At 43.1% G+C, this 22,966-nt stretch overlaps 1 protein-coding gene across 3 annotated transcripts; it reads right to left on the minus strand.

Annotated features, from left to right (window-relative positions):
- Window positions 1–2,252: 2,252 nt before the first annotated feature.
- On the minus strand, window positions 2,253–22,833 carry ALDH8A1 (aldehyde dehydrogenase 8 family member A1). 3 transcript variants are annotated; one of them, XM_038397313.2, is made up of 8 exons: window positions 19,326–22,833; window positions 18,990–19,051; window positions 11,318–11,465; window positions 10,303–10,458; window positions 8,428–8,577; window positions 5,607–5,863; window positions 4,628–4,789; window positions 2,253–3,002 (listed from the first exon to the last, which is right to left on the minus strand). In XM_038397313.2, the coding sequence occupies exons 1-8, from the start codon at window positions 19,480–19,482 to the stop codon at window positions 2,550–2,552; spliced, it is 1,545 nt and encodes a 514-aa protein (XP_038253241.1). In that variant the 5' UTR covers window positions 19,483–22,833; the 3' UTR covers window positions 2,253–2,549. The 3 variants fall into 3 exon arrangements, with proteins under 3 accessions (XP_038253241.1, XP_038253243.1, XP_038253242.1); XM_038397315.2 differs by lacking the exon at window positions 19,326–22,833 and adding an exon at window positions 16,247–16,334 and having other exon boundaries at window positions 18,990–19,111; XM_038397314.2 differs by having other exon boundaries at window positions 18,990–22,833.
- Window positions 22,834–22,966: the final 133 nt, after the last annotated feature.

A 22,966-nucleotide genomic window follows, 5' to 3' on the forward strand; every position in this document is an offset into this window, starting at 1 on the left:
ATTAAGTGGTTTCACAGCCTTGGAGTACTTGGTTCCTCAAAACAGGGTTTCTGAAGAGTTCAGTATACTACCAGCAGACCCCTTTTAATTGTTAATTTTTCTGGTAGCAAGGTCAGCAACAGAAAGGAAAACAAATGAACCATGTACTCTGCTGCCACCATACGGTCACAAACTGCAAACACACCAGACAAAGCAGCCCACAGGAACGAAAGGCTTTTCAACCTGAGACGGGCCAGATCTTTGGCCCATGCTAACTTTGGCCCTGTGCCACCATGAAAGAAATACAAAGGGACCATGAAGTAGCCGATTATACCCGGTGTCTCCATCTCCAAAGGGGGCATATACAGGGACTGGGGCAATTTAGAGCAGCCTTTGGACCCTTTGAATTTTAATAAAAAAGGGTGCAAATCCCAGCATTAGCATAGCCAAGCTACAGGCAGTAAAAGCCTCCTTAGAAACCATGCATTTCAGAATGTGCAAAGTAATCCAGCTGTAACACAATGAAAAAAATATTAAACTACTCACGTGGGAACCTCAAAAGGTAAATTATGAATTAGTATTCAAGTCTGAATGCTTCTCCAAACATTACCTGAGTTACTGCTACCAGGTACACCTTGGCCCACCATCCCAACTCCTTACCCCTCTTCCCAACAGGCCCTGAAAAAAGATCCTTCTCCTAGTCAACCCTGAATCCTTTCCCTTGTGTTTTCTCTGTTCTGGGCAGAGGAGCAATAATTTGCTACTCTCCCATATGGTCAATCTCTGGTTACTCAATACCTGTATGCGTCTAGGGGGAATAGCTCCTTCTTCCCCCACAAAAAAATTAGTCCTGAGACTAATTCATGAAAAAATTAGTCAAAATGGCCCTGGAACCTGAAAGACCACCATGCAACTTCAACTGAGTGATAAAATCCAGCTCAAAACATGAAGAATACACCACAAAAAGCTGCTCTGATATGTCTACTGGCATTTACTTGGGGTGGGAGAGAAATTGTGCCCAACTTCAACTCCATTTTCACCAATGGGAAAGTTTTGCAAGGTGGGCCATTTTGACAGAAGCCTGAAAATGAAAAATTGGCTAATTTTAAGTCGTTTTTTTTTTTATTTTGTAACAAATATTTCAAACAGTCCTACTAAAAGGTGTCAGTTCCAGCCTTTATCAATGGCTATATCTGTGACTAGTTCTGCCTGCCAAATTACTTTTAGGAATGTGAAAAATACCAGCATAGGAGCAATCTACATGATGAAAGGTTAGAACATCAAAATAACCATTTTAGTAGGATGACAATACAGCTACATACCTTAAAAAAGAGTTATGATGAAAATACGTTTGCTTTATTTGTGCCTTACAGGAATATCCTGGGTCTAGAGCAGAGGTGGGCAAACTATGGCCCCCGGTCCCTCTTCTGCTGTCCCCCCTCCCCCAAAGCCTCAGATTACCGCGCCGCCAGTGCTCAGGCCCGCCACTCCTGCCGCGCACCACGGCAGCGTGACTGGCACCAGCCGGGTGGTAGGGCTGCCAGCTCCTGCTGCTGAGTGGCATGGTAAGGGAGCAAGGCAGTTGGATGGGGTGGAGGTTTGGGGGGTGGTGGTCAGGGGACTGGGAACGGGTCAGTTGGATAGGTATGGGAGCCCTGGGGGGGGGCGGTCAGGGGGAGGGGATGTGGATAGGGATCGGGGGGACAGGAGCAGGGGGGGTTGGATAGGAGGTGGAGTCCTGGGGGGGCAGTTAGGGACAGGGGGTCCCTGGAGAGGGTGGTCAGGGGACAAGGAGCAGGGCAGTTGGATGGGTCAGGGATTTTGAGGGGGGCAGGAAGTGGGAGGGGGCGGGGGCCAGGCTGTTTGGGGAGGCACAGTCTTCCCTACCCGGCCCTCCATACAGTTTTGCAATCCCGATGTGGCCCTCGGGCCAAAAAGTTTGCCCACCCCTGCCCTACAGTTTAGCACAACTAAACAGATTAGCAGCACTGCCTTGGGGAGTTTAGTGTGAAATTTCACTAGTACTAGTCTGATGATGCAATCAAAGTGCAAACCATATTGTTCATGGGAATTACCCATTTAGAGAGGAAATGTGTTTATTCCTATTAGAACACATCATCATCACTTGCTTGTGTCTTTGTCACTTAAGATGATTTGTTGGTCACAACCATCATTATTTATCACCCTGTCTCTAATCGGTCTTTTTGGGGGACGTGTATTTGCAGTGTTGTTGCAGCCATCTAGGTCCCAAGATATGAGAGAGAGAAGATGTGTGAGGTAATACTGTGAGGTTTTATTGGAACAGCTTGAGAAAGAAATGGTGAATTAACTTTGGAATCCCCAAGATCTCCTTGAGCCCTGCGAATCAGGTTTGTGGCTTGGATATGATATAGAATCTACTTTCTCTGCGGCCAGTTGTGCATCTTTAGCTTTAGTTGGTATTTATAAACTAATGGGTTTCTATAAAAATTAATTATAAGCAGGCCATGATGTCTTGGCATATCCCAGAGACTCTTGTAAGCACAAATGTCGGTTGTTTATTTTGCCATAAAATACCTAATGGACAAATTTCAGTGTTTTATTGTAATGGTTTTGACCTCAGTGAAAAACTCATAAGACTCCTTTGCTCCCTCCCTGCCTATCCCTGATGCTTTCATTCCACCAAATGGCAAGTTCAGTTCCCTGACTAGCCAGCAGTTGGTCCACACCAGGCCAGCCTGCAGTCTCTTCGCCACACGATGAACATGCCCCACATTGCTTGACCATATCGTGGCCGCTAGGCCATACTTGATACCATTGGCTCTTTTAATCACTTCCTCTTCCGTATCAAACAGTACAACACATGTCACGGGACCAAAGATCTCTTCTTGCATGCAGCAGGATTCATCCTTGACTTCAGCAATGACTGTAGGCAGCATGAAATAGCCATTCTGATTTCTGGTTGGAAGAGCCAAAGAATCCACTCCTTCTCCACAGAGAATTCTAGCTCCTTCAGCTCGAGCCTTCTTCACATAATTCTTTACCTGGGTGGGGGAAGGCAAAAAGTCAATGTGGGAGACTGAAAATGCTATAAAGTTCATATTTTCAATACAGATAAATCAACAGGGAATCTAGGAGCATTTCCCACTTATCCACGTTGGCATTTTCCCCCTGCCAATGACAGGGTCTCATTCCCTAGGTTTTGCAGCCAAATATATGTAAAAAGAAGTCAGAGCATTTTCCCCTGTAAGTAAACTGTTCCCTTTCTCTCATTAACCTGCTAGCCAAAACATTAATTTGTTCCTTCCTCTAAATACATTTGGAAGGGGTGGAACGATAGTCACATTATTAAAGCACAGAACACCTGGCTCCTATCCTTTGTGTGTCACAGACTTCATCTATGACTATGGGCAACACACCACACCTCTCTTGGTTGCAATTTCCCCAGGTGTCACATGGGAGCGATTACATTTTCCTACCAAACAAGGAAGCTCACTACATGTTGTCACGGCACTCAGATGCTACAGTGATGAGCACAACAGAGAACATGATCAATAAACCATTACACCAATGTATGTAGTTGCTGCTATCATATGCTACCTTGAGCATACAGGTCGTGCCATTGATCTTGTTCCATCTACAGCTTTGAAACTACTGAGTGCTTTCTCCCACTCTAGGAATTCCACAGATAAATCACTGAGTTTTTTCCACTCCTTTCTTTTAAATGCTCCATGTGAAAGAAGCCCTGAAAGGTGCCCAGAGAGACTCCCTGAGACTCAAGTCTTCCATGTAGACAAAGAACAGGTACAACAGAGACAGCAACAGTGTAGGGTAATCCACCAATATGTGTCATCACTGATCTGGAGGGCCCAGCACTGAGGCCCAAAGGAAGAGATCAGTCTCTCTGCCTATTTGCACCTTCTCTTCTGTGCAAGATTGTCAGCATGTTACCAGCTCATGCCATTTGCATCAGTGGGTTTTATGATATGGACACCTGATCTCCAGAACACTGACTGAGACCATTATACTCATTTCACATCAACCACCCAGCAGCCACCAGAGGGAACTACTGTCACTGTCAGCCACTCATGGCCGAAGCGGAATTCCTGGAATTTGTGGACTACAAGTCCCCATGTATATACCATTACCAATTCCCCCAAAGCCACTCAGTATCCCAGAGAAAGCGTGCTTTTGCATTCCTCAGTAGTTGCGTTATAAATCAGATATAAATCAGATATATAAATCAGATAAATATATATCAAATATAGATCAGATAAATCAGATATACTGCAATCTCAATGCACCTTGTTTTATGAGGCAAATACATCACCGCTATGGGCCCAACATTTAAGTCAATGAAAATGTTGCCTAATTTGGCACTGTATAAGATTCATTTAAGTACTTTCACAATAACAGCTTGATCGCTTAGTTTAAAATTATTTGTCCACAGACTATTTTTTCTGGGGCGGTAATGTGAACCTAGCCCATACGCAGCAGACACCTTAATCATCAGACACTTTTTAACGATCATTTATGGGGAAATGACAGTGTGACTGGCATGGTACTAACACAGAAGATGACATGGTCCTCACCGCAGTCATGTACAAGTCATCTTTTCTGAATCTCTAAAATGTGACTATAGTTCAGGCAGGATTTCCTCTGCAGTTACCTTTTCTAAATGCTCTTTACTTATCAGTGCCCCCATACTGGCTGTGGGATCTGAGGGGCTCCCAACCTTCCACTTTCTGGCTTCTTCTACAAACCTCTTCAAAAACTCATTATAAATGCTCCTCTGAACAAAGATCCTGCTGGTGCAAAGACAGATTTCACCCTATCAAACATGAGGAGAGAAACAAAGATACTGTCAATTATTGCAATATTGTTACCTCTGAGTGCCCAGAAATGTGCTAGGCCCCTTACAAAACATGTAAAGACAGTCCCTACCCCACAAAGACCACAAACTAAATTTAAAGACACTCAAAATTGAGAGTCCTAAACAGACTGGAGGGGAGAAAGACGACACGGGGATAATAATAAAATCACACGGTCACTCAATAAGGGACGTAGACATCTTGACTGTTGAGTTTATTATTAAGTCTTGGTTATTTATCTTCCCCATCACTTCTCACAGAAACATTACTTTCCATGTCTGAACGATCACTACTCTGACATCCTGGAAATCCTTTTTTTCTTTTCCTGACTTGCCAAGTTATCCTTGTGCCCACTGAAATAATTTTCATAGGCTTGCTGATCGTTGCTGAAGATGTTGACACAGAATGGGAGCATCTAGTAGTTGGATTAGGTGACTGGAACTCCCGGGGGTTTATACCTATCTGTTGTATAGACTCATTTGATTCTGGGGAAGCCGCCTGACCTCTCAGTTGTTTCCTTCTAGATAAATAACTTATCTACTTTCTAGGGGGATAAGTAACTCATTTCCTAGAAGATCAAATTATTTACTATCATTGTTTCTCTGCTGCTAGGATCATGAAAACATCAACTTTATACATCCTGCTAATGATATGGAATCTTAACAAAATACCTTTGACTATTTAAGAGACAGACAACGACAAAGGCATGCACATGCACACATTGCTGTTTACACACTTAATATGTAACCAGGTTAAGAGAGGAGCATCTCCCTTTACCTGATTTGCAAAGCTGGATCTCACAGTGGTAGGGATGCATTGGTCCAGATTAGCATCCTCAAAGATGATTGCAGGGTTCTTGCCTCCCAGTTCCAGTGAGAGCTTTTTGCAGTATGGGGCACTCCTCTCCCTGATGTGCTGGGCCGTGAGCGTGCTTCCAGTGAAGGAGATCAGTGGCACGTCAGGATGGGAGACAATAGCCTCCCCAGCTTTGGGGCCAGTTCCAAACACAATGTTCACCACCCCTGGAGGGATTCCTTATGGGAACAAACACACAAAACACTCATGTCCTTTACTTTGGGGTAGCTAGGTTAATTTTGCACTTCCCTCGGAAGCCAGCAAACTACTAATAGTGCTACATTAACGAGGATGCCCTTGATTTTAAGAGTGGTTGAGCAAAATAGGAGAAATAACTAGATAAAACATTGAACTATTGGGTTTTAATCTCTGTTCTTGTATTACTACAGGGAGACCTGGTAGCCCTACCAATAGTTAAGGTTGCCTGACAACTCCCATTATAAGGCCCAGTTTTTAGTGGGATATAACCAGTGGTGAGCTGGAGCCGGTTCGCACCAGTTCGCTAGAACCGGTTGTTAAATTTAAAAGCCCTTTTAGAACCAGTTGTTCCGCGAGGGACAACCGGTTCTAAAAGGGCTTCTAAATTTAACCGGCCAAAAGTGGCGCCTTAGGTTCCGACTCCATAGGTGCTCCAGCCCTGGAGCACCCAAGGGGAAAATTTGGTGGGTGCGGAGCACCCACCGGCAGCTCCCCGCTCCACGTCCAGCCCCAGCTCACCTCTGCTCCATCTCCGCCTCCTCCTCTGAATGCGCCGCCCCGCTCTGTTTCTCCGCCCCCCAGGCTTCCCACGAATCAGCTGTTCGCACAGGAAGCCGGGGCAGGCTAAGAAGCAGGCCGCAGCTTCCCACTCAGGCCCAGGGAGGCAGAGGTGAGCTCTGGTGGGGGGGGGCGCATAAGGAGGGCTGCCCATGCTGCAGCAGGTAACCAGGACAGGAGGGCGAGGCGCAGGGGAATCGCTCCCCGCCCCAGCTCACCTCCGCCACCCTCAGCCTGAGTGTGAAGCCACTGCCTATTTCTCAGCCTGCCCCAGCTTCCTGCGCGAACAGCTGATTCGCGGGAAGCCGGGGGAGGGAGCGGAGAAGCAGAGCAGGGTGGTGCGTTCAGGGGAGGAGGCGGAGTGGAGGTGAGGTGATCTGGGGCTGGGCGCAGGGTGGCGAGCTGCCGGTGGGTACTCTGCACCCACCAAATTTTCCCCGTGGGTGCTCCAGCCCTGGAGTACCCATGGAGTTGGCGCCTAAGGTGCCACTTTTGATGTGATCAGTGGGGGAGTGGCCGCTCCCCCTGGTCCCGCCCAGCTACGCTCCCCCGCCCCTAGGAGCCAGAGGGACCTGCCGGATGCTTCCTGGGAGCTGCCCCAGGTAAGCACCTCCAGGACTCCCCACCTCGCCCCCTGGCAGGTACCTCTGGCTCTTTGGGGTGGGCACCCACTATGGTGGCCCATGAGACCCTCCTGCCCGGTTCTGGAGGCAGTCAGGGGATAGGGGAGGGAGGTGGATGGGGCAAGGGTCCGGGGGGGGCATCAAGGACCGCGGGGGGGTTGGATGTGGGAGGAGTCCCGGAGGGCGGGGGTGGGCAACGACCCCCTCGTGGGGTGACAAAGGAACCCGTTGTTAAGATTTTGGCAGCTCATCACTGGATATAACTTATGCCAAACTTTCACCATTAGGTCTGAAATTTTCCATGTTGGCTGTCTGCTTTAGGCTGATACACTTTTCTTTCTTTTTTTACCTGTTCTTTCTTTTAAAGTTTCAGCAAACAGTTCAACAGTTTAGCCATTTCTGAGAAAAAATTAATTTAAGAAAAAACTCATTGTTTTGCCCAGGTTAAAGATATTCCTGCAACCATTTTCTTGGGGAGTTCTAGTGCCTACATACTTGAGGAGAGGGACTTGACATTTGGCAGAGAAGTCCTTTTGATGTCAGAAATGGGCTTTTTGCTGGTGCTGTGAAAAACTGCACCCATCGGGACAAGTTATAAGACACTGAAAAATCACAGACTGTACATGGTCAGTGGAGGCTTGTTAACTGCGAATCTTTACTAGGAAAAAAAAAAGTGTATTCTTAACTCGAGCTGGCTAACATGAACTAAAATCAGTGAAGAGAAGAGTGTTTGCAGCTTTCACACAAGTTAGCAGGTTGAACTGAAGACTATGGGGTAGACCTAGCGGTTAACTTGACCTGCTAATTTGTGTGAGGACCACTAAGTGCCTTGTCTTCACTAGAATTTAACCTTGCGCTAGTTAACTGAAAGTAGCCAGTTTTTCTTAGTGAAGACACAGCCTTAGAGGTTGGCAGCTCTATTTTCTGAAGCTTCCGTCTGTACTGAGCATGCTTCAACCTGGGGATGAAGGGATGAGCAGTACTTTCTCTGCAACTGCTGCTCCCAGCTACTGGGGACCAATGTGGCAGCAGGCACAGGAACTGAGAACAGACAGACTTTTCCCTATGCTCTCCACATTCCCCCTGCTGGCACTCAAGCACCGTGGAGGGAGAAACAGCCTAATGGAATGCAGAGGTGAGGTGAAGGGAATACCTGGCAATGAGGAGATGGTGGCAGGGGGAGGGAAGGTATGGGAGAGAGGCAGGGATAGAAATCAGTTCTCCAGGGCAGAATTCAACTCCCTTAACCTGGTGACCATCCTTTCTCTTCCCGCAATCCTCGGCCTCATTCACTGTGCACTTTCCGACTTCTGCAACAAAGGAGGCAACAGACAGTCCCTGTGCCGAAGGTGTTTCCAAATTACCTGCTTTACCCAGAAGTTTGCACATCATCCAAGCAGTGACAGATGTCATCTCACTGGGCTTGGCAATGACAGTGTTTCCAGATGCAATGGCTGGGGCTATTTTCCAGGTCAGCAAGTAAAGTGGCAAATTCCAAGGACTTATTAAACCAGCTACAAAGGAAAAAAGAAAAAGACAAAATCAAGAGGCCAAATGTATTGGGACAGGAGATTTGAATTTGATGCCCAGGCTTGGCACCTCCTACCCAGATGGAAGCCAAAGCTTCAGTATGGCAGGACAAAGAAGGAAATTCTGTTATAGCTTTTACACCCGTACCTTATTCTTAATGGTACAGTGCACCCTACAATAAGGGCCATTTCTAATGGCCAGCGCCTTCTAAATAACCCATCTAAACTATGCCAAACATTTCCAGTGCAAATATATTTGACCGCCTCAACTGGACAACTGATTTTTGCTGTACTTGTGTCCCAGTATAGCAGAGAGATATTGCAGTAGGAGTTTTGTCATGCTCTACAGACAGGTCCAGGTGTTCAGAATTCACAATTCAATGATGTACAAATCGAAAATTTTTGTTTTGTTTTAACAAATACGCATTGATTGCCACTTCTGGCTCTTGTCAAATATTAGAGCTGAGTGCATCAAGCACAATGAATAATTTACCTGATGAATTTAGTCCAGAATAATATTGAACAGACTGCCTTCCTCAAATTGCTGTGCTATTTAAATTTATTCAATTACTATCTTCATGAATATTTTTACTTTGTGTATTTATCTCAAATATTTGAAACCCAAGCTGTGATGCTTAGTTGTGATTGGTTATGTGATACTCCTTGTTGCTAGATAGGTCCATCAATGGCTATTAGCCAGGATGGGCAGGGATGGTGTCCCAAGCCTCTGTTTGCCAGATGCTGGGAATGGGCGACAGGGGATGGATTACTTGATGATTACCTGTTCTGTTCATTCCCTCTGGGGCACCTGGCATTGGCCACTGTAGGAAGACAGGATACTGGGCTAGATGGATCTTTGGTCTGACCCCGTATGGACGTTCTTATGTTAGATTGAAAGAGAGTGAACAGAGTTCCAACAAAAGCACGTGTAACAAATTTAATATTTGATGTCTGTGAGCATTTTTGGTCAGTAAGACTCAGATTTTCAATTACTCATGGGAAGAGAACTAAACAGGTCAAATTCATTATACAATGTATTAAATAATCAAACTGATATAAAATATTTGCACCATTATTCACGTAGCTCTAAAACAATACATGTATTCAGACTTTCTCTGACACGACAGTGCCATCTTGTAGCTAGCTTTCCAAAAATAACATATAAATATGCAAGCATTAAAAAATGCTCACCATTGACATAGCTCTGCTCGCACTGAAGTCATTGTGAGCTTTGCCAATTGGCATCAACAAGAGCAGAATTAAGTCAATTCTAAGTGCTTTTGAAAATCCCACCCATACAGACAGTATGTGTCTATATACCAAATGTACATACTTTCAGACATATGATAAATACAAATACAGAGAAGATTTTGAGGATGGGAAGTGTCCTACTGTGGGAAGAGGGAACTTTTTAGGATAAATGTTAGAATAGCGCGATAAATGTTGTAATAGGATAAATGTTGTAATTGTTCACTAATTTTGCGGCATGCAGGTGCCAGAGTTCACAGTGGAGTGTCCAAGCTTAACATGAGATCTAGAAGCAGTAAACATTAACTTTATGATAATCCTTTCTCCCTCTGTGCTTGTGAATGCTGCCTGAAGTTCAAAAAATAAGCAGCAGAGCTCAAGGCCCCCGTTTTTCTTATTTTTTTCCCTCTCTTGGTAGACATCCTGCCAAGCTTTCAGCATTTGTCCTTTGAGAATACCCACCAATGCCTACTGGAGTTCTCACGGTGTAATGCATACAGTCCATGTGGTCCATCTGAGTGCATTCTGTGGTATGGTGAAGGATAGAAGATGCAAAGAACCGGAAATTGTATGCTGCCCGTGGGATGTCCACTGTTCTAGCAAATGTAATTGTTTTTCCTGAAAGAGAAAAGTAACAAGCATGCCGTTGTCATTATCATGCACTTTATCCCAGGGGAAAAACTAACGTATTTATATAATGCCATAAGTGTGCATACTGCTGTACACACAGGAAGACAAGCATCTGCCCTGAAGAGCTTCCAAATGAAGAGCCCTGAATTAGGATTCCTACCCACTACCTAGGGAAGAACTTCGTTGGTAATGATAAATGGTGAAGTAATTAGATGCTTGGAAAGCATCATGAATAGCGCAAGTACAAATTATAGTGTAAACAACCATTTAGAGGATAAGCTCCTTGGGGGCTGTTTTTGTCGTCTGTGTGCACATTTTGCCTGGCACAATGCAGTCCTGGATTCTTGTCTGGGAGCCTCTAGGCACCAGTACCACTATAGATAACATAGATGATTTTATAGTACATCCATAGGACTGGTAATGCTTCGCTCCTCGGGAGAATCCTCTGTCTGAGGACCTCAAAGTGCTTTATGAACAGTGATTAAATTTAGCCTCTGCCCCTCTGTGCTGCAGGTATTGCCATCCTTATTTTGTAGAGAAGGAAACAGAGGCATGGAGGAGTTAAGAGGCCCACATTTTCAAAACCAGCATCTAGTACTGAGTGTCCAAGATTAGAAACATAGCACCTCTGAAAATCAAACCCAAGGACCGTCTAGTTTGGCACACAAAATTTGTGGTAACTTTAAAAATTTGACTCTAACTAATCCAATCACACAGACAGCCTGCATTAGAGTCAAGAATAGGACCTGGCCATTGTGACTCAGTCCTGATATTTAACAAGACCCTTCTTCTCTATAACCTCATTTGGGAGCAGACAGACAAAGAGATGGACGAATTCTTCCTTTACCTTGATCTTTTGATTCTGCTTGTGCAAATGCCTCCAGGTCATGCTCGATCAGGTCTGCTAACTTGTTCATTATCTGAGATCTTTCCTGAGGGCTTTTGGAGGACCAGCCTAGAAAGGCATCTCTGGCAGCTGTGACTGCAGCTTCTACCTGAAAGAATAAAGCAGAGATGGCAAACTTCAAGAGTGCTTCAAGGGGGGAAATCAATCAATAGAGCCATTGAGACTAAAGATCTTTTGAGTCATCTTGTCTTTGCAGAATACTGTTTCTTCCTTACATTATAGTCTCAGGCAGTGTTTCCAGTTGGCATCCCTCCCTTATCTTCTCAAGAGATAACCCACAATCTAACCAACTTTATTAAGAGGGCATTTCTTCTTGATACTCTGCCTAAAATTTAACTCTCTTCTTTCTTCTAGTTATACTCCTTTTTTATCACTTCTTGATGGTTAGAACCTTCCGTTTTTTTGAGACAGTTACTTCTCTTTTCCTTTTGTCCCAGTCATTTAAACAAATGAAACATATTTTGTTCTTTAAAATCTTTCCTGTAGGTCAGTCCCTCTCATCTGGTTAATCATTGCAGTGGCACTTCTAGAAATTCCTCCCAGTTTCCTGGTGTCCAGCTGCCGTATCAGATTAGACCTGTAGGCCATCTGCTTCACCCTCCTGTCTCCATCAGTAGCCAAGACAAGATGCTTCAGAGGAAAGTGCAAGCAATACAGCTATGGAATAACCTGCCCAAAGGAAAAGTTTCATGCTAATCCTATCATTTGGAACTTCACTTATGCCCCAAAACAAGAGAATTTATCTCCCTTCCAAAGCTCTGGGGTTTTTCATTCTTACTAGTGTGAGGTGCCCAGGACAGTAAACAGCATCCCAGATGCAGTCTCATATATGGCCTATCTCAGTCCCTTCTAGGTATATTGCAGTATATTTTGCAGATGCAGGCCCCTCATTTGAGGCAGTGCCTCCTGCATTACCTTCTCTGACCTCTGCCAACCCTCAGGAGGAAGGCAAGACAGAACCATTACATCATCTAGTCTGATCTCCTGTGTATCACAGGCTATTAAATTTCACCCAGTTACCCCCATATTGAGCCCTGTTTGTCTAAAGCGTGTCTTCTAGAAAAGCATCCAGTTTTGTTCTGAAGATATCAAGAGATGTAGTTGGTAGTTTGTTCCAATAGTTAATCACCCTCACGGTCAAGACACAAATTTTTATTTCTAATTTGAATTCGTCGGGCTTCAGCTTCCAGCCATTGGTCTTGTTGTATCTTTCTCCGCTAGGTTGACAGCCCTTGAATACCTTGTATTTTCTTCCCATGTAGGTACCTTATACACTGTAAACTGGTCACCTCGCAATCTTTTTTTTTTTTTGATAAGCTGAACAGACTGAGCTTCTTCAGTGTCTCACTGTAAGGTATTTTCTCCAGCCCTTAAATCCTTTTTTGTGGCTCTTTTTTTTTTTTTATACCCACTCCATTTATTCAACATCCTTTTTAAAATATGGACACCAGAACTGGATTCCTGAATCAGTATCACCTGATACTGATCATCTGATCATCATCAACGCCAGTTATAGAGGTGAAATCACCTCCCTACACCTGTGTGCTACTTCTCTACTTATACATCCAAGGATCACCCAAGCTTTGGATGGCTTATTGGTCTAGAGGTAGGATTCTCACTTAGGATATAAGCAGTCCTATGTTCAAATCCTGGACAAGCCCAGTTTTCAGGCTGGAAATAGGAATAAATCTTTAACATTGACAGTGATTATCCATTGGAACAATGTACCAAGGATTATGGTGGATTCTGTATCAATGACAATTTTTAAATCAAGATTTGGATATTTATCTAAAAGATCTGCTCTAGAAACTATTTTGGGGAAGTTCAGTGTGGTACAGGAGAGCAGACTAGATGATCACAATGGTCCCTTCTAACCTTGGAATCTAGGACTCTATGAAGCCCTTTTTTTGCCACAGCATCACACTGGAAGCTCACATTCAGTTACTTGTCCTCTATGCTTCTGAGATTCTCTTCAGAGTCACTGTTTTCCAGGATAGAGCCCCACATTGCGTGGGCCTTCATTCCTTACCTCTAGAGATATTACTTTCATTTGGCTGTACTGAAACATTTTGTTGGAATAGAGCCAGCTTCGCCAGCAATCCAGATAGCTCTGTACGACTGCACTGTCCTGACTCTGCTAATCTTTGTGTCATCCACAAATTTTATCAGCAGTGATTTTATATTTACTTCCAGATCATTGTTGAAAATTTTGAATCGCATCAGGCTTATTACTGATCCCTGCAGAACTCCATTCAAAACACCCCCAGTTGAACAATTCCCCATTGATGACTACCTTTTTGATATCTGTTAGTTAGCCAGTTTGTAGTCTATTTAATGTGTGCTTATTGATATTGTATAGTGCTAATTTTTTAAGCAGAATGTCATACACTATTACGTCAAATGCCTTACAAAAGTCTTTTACATCTACACACTTACCATTATTAACCAAACTTATAATCTCATCAAAGAATGAAATCAGGTTTGCTTGTCAGGACCTATTTTCCATAAAACCATGTTAAATGGCATCAATTATATACCTGTCCTTTAATTCTTTATTAACTGTTTCCCACATCAGCTTTTCCATTATTTTGCCTAGGACTGATATCAGGCTATAGTTACTGGGTTATCCTACTTGCCCTTTTTGAATATTAGCACATTAGTAATCTTCCCGTCTTCACGAATTTCTCCAGTATTCCAAGGTATAATAAAAATGAAAATCAGCGGGCCAGAGATCTATTCAGCCAATTCTTTTAGCCCTTTTGGGGGCAATTAATCCAGATCTGCTGATTTAAAAATGTTTATCCCTAACAGATGTTTTTAACATCCTCCTTTGTTACTAATGGAATAGAAAGTACTTCATCATCCTCAGGATAGAAGTACATGATATCTGCTTCTTTCCTAATACTATATTTCTGAATCATTAACAATTTCACCATCTCCATATAGAGTGTATACATTTTATAGGATTTCTTTTGTGTCTAGTATATAAAAAAATTCCTCATTGTCCTTAGCTCTGCCACCCATGGAATTTTCCCTGGTGTCTTTAGCTTCCCCTTTCTACTTTTTACACTTCATAGCTTCTAATTTATATCGACTGCTATCAGTTTCTCTTTTTATCCATTTCCTACAGGGTGTTTTTAAGTTCTAATTACTGCCTTCACTTTGCCACTGGACTAGAATGGGCTTTGTTTCTTGATTGGGGATTCATGACTTTTGGCCATCTAATAAACCATTCTTAAAGATCTCTCAATTTTCAGTCACATTTTCCTGTCTATATTTTTCTTCCCAAACAATTTCCCTCAGCTTTAGGAAATTAGCCCTTTTTAAAGACGTGTGCATGCCAGCCACAGGTTGGGACTGCCCTCTCTTTGCCCATACTGAATGTAATCAGGTCAGTATCACTGCTCTTAAGGTAACCACTAACTTCCAGTCCTATGATTAATTTATCTTTGTCATGATGAGGTCCAAAATAGAATTGCCCTGGGTTGGATGCAATACAGTTTATGTTAGGAACTTATCATCTATGAACTCTAATGGTGTTTTAATACTGCTTGCATAGCTGCTGACTGGATCCAGCTCATCACTCAAATTGAAGTCCCCTGTAACATACCTTTCCTTTTCACACATTATGGTGAGGTGATGAGTTTACCATTTAAAGAGATGAGACAAAGGCTGGGAGAAATAGGGGCACAGAGAAGTGAAGTGTCCTGCACAAGGTCACACAGCAGGTTACTGGCTAAGCCAGGAACTGAACACGGGGCTCTGGACTCCCTATTCATTTGACCACATTGACCCACCCCCAACTCCTTTTTTAAAATACCCTGCTCTTCCACCCTTCCGCCACTAGGTGCCATCCTGTTGCTGTGGCTGCTTCTCCCTTTCCTCTTTCCACTGCCATTTCCACACCATGCTGTATGCCTCAGTGCAGTAGCTCATCAGAGGAGGAAGCTGCCTGATCCAGAATTGCCAATTGCCCCATGTAGTATCCAGAGATTCCCCTCTCCCTGAACATTTTGGTGATTTTTATAGGGATGGGGTGTGAGCACTACAGAGAGATTCTCCCAGGCCAAGAGGGGAAGACAGCCTGAGGAAAAGAAAAAAACTGGGGGCAAGGAAGAGAGATGGGGGAGAAGGAAATGGAAGGGAATTAATCTAAGGAGAAAACGAAAAAGAAGAGGAGGAAAAGGAAGAAGAGGTATGGAGGCAGAAATACAGTTAGAGGGAAGGTGCAAAGAGAGAAAATAGACTGAAGTTGACTGAGGAAAAGAATCGGAGAGAGAAGGGGAAAAAAAACCAAATGAGCCAAGACAGTCAATGTGTGTAATCAAAATGTAATTATAAACCCATGTTTATTGTCATAAATACTTCTCCTGCCCTCCTCCATATAAGAAAGGAGAAATAACAGACTAAAAACCGGAGAGAAAGCACAATTTTAAAAAAGCTGGATGTTAAAATGTTAGCCAAAGTACACACGGTAAAGTAAATTTGTTTCTCTCCATCAGGAATTGTAGGACAAGACCCCTTAGGATAAAGGGGTTTTGCCAGACCTCATTGTCCATGGGAACCAGTGTTCCTGTATGTGAATGAGGGGGACTAACCTACTTAGTAGGGTTAAGTTTGATGTTGGCTGTTTAAATGTTTATATGTGCCCAATCCTGCAAACCCTTATGCATGTGACTAGCCCTACTCACATGGCCATTGACCCAGTACTGAATTCTAATACAGCAGGTGCTTATTTTCATTTTAAATGTCTTAATATCTCTCCTAAAATGCAGGCAACTGCACCTGGTATTTTAGATTACTGTGCTAATAAGCAATGGTCACATAATCACCACCCTATACTGGAAACCTACTAATGGCTATACTTACCTACATGCCTCCAGCTTTCATCCAGGACACACCACACGATCCATTGTCTACAGCCAAGCTCTAAGATACAACCGCATTTGCTCTAATCCTGCAGGCAGAGACAAACACCTAAAAGATCTCTATCAAGCATTCTTAAAACTACAATACCCACCTGCTGAAGTGAAAAAACAGATAGAGCCAGAAGAGTACCCAGAAGTCACCTACTACAGGACAGGCCCAACAAAGAAAACAACAGAACGCCACTAGCCGTCACCTTCAGCCCCCAACTAAAACCTCTCCAGAGCATCATCAAAGATTTACAACCTATCCTGAAAAATGATCCCTCACTCTCACAGATCTTGGGAAACAGACCAGTCCTCGCTTACAGACAGCTCCCCAACCTGAAGTAAATACTCTCCAGCAACCACACACCACACAACAAAAACACTAACTCAGGAACCTATTCTTGCAACAAAGCCCGATGCCAACTCCGTCCACATATTTATTCAAGTGACACCATCATAGGACCTAATCACATTAGCCATGCCATCAGGGGTTCGTTCACCTGCACATCTATCAATGTGATATATGTCATCATGTGCCAGCAATGCCCCTCTGCCATGTACATTGGCCAAACCGGACAGTCTCTATGCAAAAGAATAATGGACACCAATCTGACATCAGGAATCAAAACATTCAAAAACCAGTAGGAGAACACTTCAACCTCTCTGGTCACTCAGCAAAAGACTTAAAGGTGGCAATTTTGCAACAGAAAAGATTCAGAAACAGACTCCAATTAGAAACTGCTGAGCTTGAATTAATATGCAAACTAGATACCATTAACATGGATTTGAATAGAGACTCGGAGTGGCTGGATCATTACACATATTGAATCTATTCCCCCATGTTGAGTATCTTCACACTTTCTTGTGAACTGTCTAAATGGGCCATCTTGATTATCACTACAAAAGTTTTTTTCTCTTGCTGATAATAGCTCATCTTAATTAATTAGCCTCTAACAGTTGGTATGGCTACTTCTACCTTTTCATGTTCTCTGTATGTGCGTGTGTGTGTATATATATCTATTTTCTTACTATATGTTCCATTCTATGCATCCGATGAAGTGAGCTGTAGCCCACCAAAGCTTATGCTCTAATAAATATGTTAGTCTCTAAGATGCCACAAGTCCTCCTGTTCTTTTTTTTGTATTTCAACATTTTCCACTGGAGGACTCTAGACCCTCCCCTAACTCCCAGCTTTGTAGAGCCTCCCCATTTGTGTTCAGCAGCCCACAGGCCTAAGCAGAAAACTTCACTAAGTTGATTGGTGCCTAAGTATAGTTCCTAAGGCACATGCTGCAGTTGATTCCGAAAACTGATTGAGAAGCTAGTGTTCCTTCAAATATGCATTACCTTACACTTAGATATGTAGAATTTAGCCTGCTATGATGCCCCATAACCTATTTTTGTTAGGTCCTTTCTGGCATGCTCACAAATCTCCCTGTTACTGTTATAATTATTTGTGCATCTACTTATGTGAACAAACAGAATGGGAGCCCACGTAGCGTTTATGCATGAAAGAAACAATTCTTCAAGCACAAAGAGGTTTTATACTGACATGATTTTACATTAAGGATATTCTAGCAAAGCCAGCCTGGTTACACTTTAACTATTAGTTATCAGCACCTTGCAAATATTTACCAACCAAAATTATGGTGCTAAAGGTTTCTGCTGAAAAAGGAAAATGAGATCAACATGATTGATACATATGTGAAAGAGGTATTCATGTACAGTAACAGGTCTTTTAATAAGACCACTTATTCTGAAAATGAAACAATATTGAGCACTTATTAGTCAACATTTTGAAAGCCTTTGGAGTGTAATACAACTCCTTTCCGTTTATCTGTCCCCTCGCTGAACCCGGCACACTACATTGTACACACCTCTAACTTTGTTGCTTATAAGCAGTACTTCACCATAAACTAAATGGCAGTTGCCAGTATGAGTGTCTTATTGCAAAAGATGTGGCAAAAAACATGCAGCAAAGATTAATTGCAGGGCCGAAAAGGAATATTGCTTTTCTGCTCTCATTGATTGGAGCAGGTTACTGCAGTGTACAGAAATCACATTCATGCAGCTGCACTAAAATGATCTGTTACCTTTTCACCTGCAATATCAATGTTCTAAATGCTCAAACTCCATCTGCAGAGATCAAACCTCGGGAAGGCTGAGAGATTTTGATCCTGTTTCATGGAAAGAGCCCCAGTGTGCAAAGTCCTTTGAACGAGTAGTAGAAATTAAAGATATTAAGGAAGAAGATACTCATTTGGATACAGTGTCTCCAGGGCTGTTCATGGAGGGGAGATGAACAGCTCCTTTTTTCCTGACTCATGTTATCATCTGCAAACTGCTGATATGACCATTGCCTTCAACTTGCATTCTGCAAGACGGAGGACTCCATCCTCTGCTGGTGTAACTGATGAACCTCCAGTGAAGTAATTGAAAACTGCACTGATTGACACTAGATGAAGACCAGATCCATAACTTTTAATAGTGAACAGTGTGACAAAAAGGATTTGTTCCTGGAGCAATGTTACCTGGCCTTGTAGTAATGTTAAAAACTTATTCATTTAAATATAAACAAATAATCACTAGAACAATCCTCTTCCTGATTTCTCCACCTTCCACCCCACAAACAACTGCACTGATGTTATTTATGTTCCCATTTTTATTTTGCCTTCTGTTAGTGAAACTGCTGTACTCACCTCTTCTTTTCCACTGTCTGGTACTCTGCAATACACGTCTCCTGTGGATGGATCATAGGAGTCTATGTAGGATGAACAAGGGACATATTTACCATTTATGAAGTTCTCCAACACTAAGAGAGTCTTTGGGCCAGCCATTGTCAGCAGCTGGCTTCATCTGTGATTTCTTTCAGCTGTCAGTTTATACGGCTGGTCTCATATCTAGTTACACTACAAGCCTGAGCTCCACCCATTCTTTCTCGCTCTCCCTCTCCAGTGTGAGTGAGAGAAACCCGACAAATAACCCCTTGTGTGCCAGCAGAAACAAATGAGCAGGAAAGGGGTTGCTTTTCCTACCATTCACCAAGAATATTCTGTGTAGTTTAAGAAGGGTGGCAGGATCAGCAAAAATCTTGAAGGCAGGACAAAAAAAGATGTAGAACCCCAAACTAGAACAGAGCAGGATAAATAGTATGTTTTCTAGCTTCTTCTTCAGTCTAAACGTCCCTTGCATAACAATTCCACAGTATAAAACACCTTCCCATCAGGAAGTTTCTTCTGTTGTTTACTTAAGCAGTTTTGTTTTACTTGCCTGAGAAATAGAAGCAGACACAAAATATTAATGTCTGTCGAGATTTTTCTCAAACTGTGCAGATTATTTCAATAAATCCCGTCATCAAATTATATACATCATCATATTGCTGTATTCAAAATGTATTCAACAACCCCAACTTCAAATACAATGAACAGTGCTACAACAACAGGGTCAGATAAGTACCTAGACAGCATGCAGACTGGTGTCAAAAACCAGTACAATGGCCTTTTCGTCTTTTTTGAAACCGGAAGGGCTGCAGGCAAACCAGCCATACAGCAGTTCTGCTGTACCCACTGGGCATCGAATCTCAAGCCTTACCAGACAGTGTAATGGGGAGGTGCCACAGGAACTTCATTGTTGGCACCATGCACATTGCACAAGTGGTACAATGCAATGAAACCCCCACACCTCAACCCCTGGTTGGAAAGATGGACTGCACCTCCCCACAAGTTGCATATACACAAACAGCACAACAGTTAGTCAGGCTTTGTGTAGCTACCATTTCACTTGTATAATGCAAATACATATAATTTATTTTCAGATTAGCTTGCTTGTTCATTTGTATTGTAATCGTAAAAGGTGTGTTCATGGGGATTTGGGGTGGGGAGGCAGGGGAGATGATCAAGTGGAATTAGTTGGTAAAGTTTATTCGGTACTCAGGACTTCTCGGTTCTCCACTTAGCACTGATCCGGGGTAAAATGGGGATTGGGACACAAAGAAAAAGAGCACATTAAATGTAATAAAAGTACTTTTAGGAGGAACAATTTTTTTCACCTTTGTAATGCACCAATCACACAAAATACCATGTGTTTTATGAAATTCCTAATAGGGGACACCCATGCAGCCATCCAACAAGGACTTTTCATTTTGCAAAGAGAGTTTTGTAAACAATGTGAGAGGTATTGCTCATCCCTAGAATTTTTCTGTAACTACATCCCTAAGACAGAGTATTGTTAGATACTTCTATAAGGAGAGTAATCTGGAGAGCCTAAAGCTACCAGCTAAAGAGATCTGGGAAATCCTCCTGAATTCTATTTTTCGTTTAAGAACTCGGAAACAGACAACACACAAGCAACACTTGCACATTGCCCAGAGAGTCATGACTCACATTTTAGGTACTACGCTAGGGATTTGCAAGTCCATCTTCAATAGCAGACAAGGAAAAGATGGGGGTAAAATCTTGGCCCCATTAAAGTTAGGCTAAAAATTCACCCAGAGATTCCAGATATTTGACCCAAGTTCCACTGGAAACATTTTACCATCATCTTCTAACCCAGAGGTTTTGAAACTGGGGAAGGGGGCACAAAGGAACATTTGTGGGAGAGCAGCAACCCACTGCCCCACATGGTGGGGCTCAGAAAAGGAGCACCACCTCCACCTCCTGACTCACCTCAGCGAGCCACCCAATCCAGTGAGTGTCAACGTCCACCGTGTCCACACAGATTTCTGCTCCCAGCAGCCTTTGCACCCAGCACAGGCTCCGCCCCCAGAGAGCATCATACCTGCCTTCCCCCACCCTGAAAACCCAAAGAGGAAGGGGCAGGTATTGTATCTATTTTTGTCTGGGTGGGGGGAATGCAACCAAAAATTGTAACTCAAAGGGAGAGGCGGGGAGGGCCTCAGCTCAAAAAGTTTGAAAACCACTGTTCTAACCCAAAACCTACAGAACTCTAGGACATGCTGTGCCTGAGAAATAATAATAATGTGGTGGAACCTGTACTTTTAAAATTAAAAAAAAATCCCTGATCTCGAAGTTGCAGCATGTCTTTCCTTCATCTTTTCCACCATTTATTTATTTCTGTCCCTTGTACTACCCAGGTGTAACACTTGGGTCAATTTGCATTTTTAAGAAGAAAAGAGGCTCTGATGTATATGGTTCCTCATGCACAAGAGTCAGGAACTAGACTGAAATTTTCAATTTGGAGATACTTTTCTTCCACTCTCAGCACTTCATCTCTCCTGGGATTTCAGATCTAAAACTGTGTTACCTTGGTTTTAAGTAAGTCTACTGAGGTGGCTCAGTGCAAGTGTTTGGGAGTATAAAAGCTCTGGAATCTTGTCAGCCTCAGAACTGCTGACATAATGGTTTAAGTGCAACTTTAAGGACATGCATTGTTAAAGATCTATTGGAAGCCATAACTAATGGTACTGGTATAATGGTATAATTCACAAGACAAGTGTTCAGTTTCGAGGGTAACAGGCCCAGAAATTCACGGAACCTGAGATCAACATGGCCTCTGGTTAGAGCCCAACTTTGGTTTTACCTTGGGCCGAAACCTGCCCACTTCACACTGGGGATGCAGGCAAAATAATTCAAGTGCTTATAGCACTACTGTGCCCTTCTCACAGTTCCCCCTGAAGGACAGACAAGTTCTCCCACAACTGATGCAATTGACTGTGAAACAATCCTAGTGTTTCTCACCACAAAGAACTATGGGATAAGCTCCCAAGACACACACGGCTGAGTGCAAGAACAGTGATGACATTCATACCTGGACTAAGCTCACAGAGGTACCAATTACCCATGTTCAACGTGCAGTGAAGACATGTCTTTAGGCCTCAATTCTGCAAATACTTATGCACATACTTAAATTGACACACATAAGTATTCCCACTGAAGTCAATGGGATAATTCACATGTGTAAAGCACTTGTGTAAGTATTTGCAGAACTGGGATCTATGCATTTGATTGTAGTCAAAGTAACTTCCACCAGTATGAGAAGAATAAGGATAGATGAGCATAGGTAGATGCCTATGGGAATGTTTTTGGGCAACCGCTTGAATAGAATTATGAGCCCAGTCTTCAGTGTTCTTCACATCTCAGGGTAAGTCTTCATCACAGAGTTAATCCAGGTCATCGCATTCATGTCTGGGCACCCAGATCAGAATAGCATGGGTGGGAACAGTCGCACTGCAAAGTGCTATCCAAGTTACTGTGTCCTGCATTTGCTAGGACTTCTGGGGTCATATCCAGCAAGCTGAATCACTCTGAGTCCCAATGCATAGTGGGAGAACTTGCCTGTCCTTCAGGGAATTGTGGGAAGGCACTGAAGGACTACCAGCACTCGAGTGGTTTAGCATGCATCCTCACTGCAAAATAAGCAGGTTACCAGCCCAAGCGAAAACAGCATTCAGGCTATAGCCTGTACCCCGGGAAAGGAATCTTGTGTTGAAAGCATCATTAAAATTGGATCAGTGGGTTTTTCTGATGATGGGACGGGTGTTGGTGCAATGCGCAAATAAGAGCCTGGACCAACTCTGTAGTGAAGACAAACTCTCTCACATGCTAAGTATGCAGTTTCTAGTTTTATTTTATAATGTTTACATAGAAACGTTTTGTCCTGTATAATTATACTCAGTGTAATGGAATTTAGCAAGGGTTTAAAATAATAATATGGTTTG

The sequence above is a fragment of the Dermochelys coriacea genome, chromosome 3 (genome assembly GCF_009764565.3).
Source record: "Dermochelys coriacea isolate rDerCor1 chromosome 3, rDerCor1.pri.v4, whole genome shotgun sequence".
Lineage (NCBI taxonomy): Eukaryota > Metazoa > Chordata > Testudines > Dermochelyidae > Dermochelys > Dermochelys coriacea.

Bases quoted from the DNA above. Each gene is read 5' to 3' on its own strand.
- ALDH8A1 (XM_038397313.2), bottom strand. From the start codon at position 19,482: ATGCAAGGGACGTTTAGACTGAAGAAGAAGCTAGAAAACATACTATTT. The intron at 19,052-19,325 runs GTAGGAAAAGCA...CATCCTACATAG, and splicing joins CAGAATATTCTTGGTGAATG to ACTCCTATGATCCATCCACA. The intron at 4,790-5,606 runs GTAAAGGGAGAT...CATGTTTGATAG, and splicing joins GATCCAGCTTTGCAAATCAG to GGTGAAATCTGTCTTTGCAC.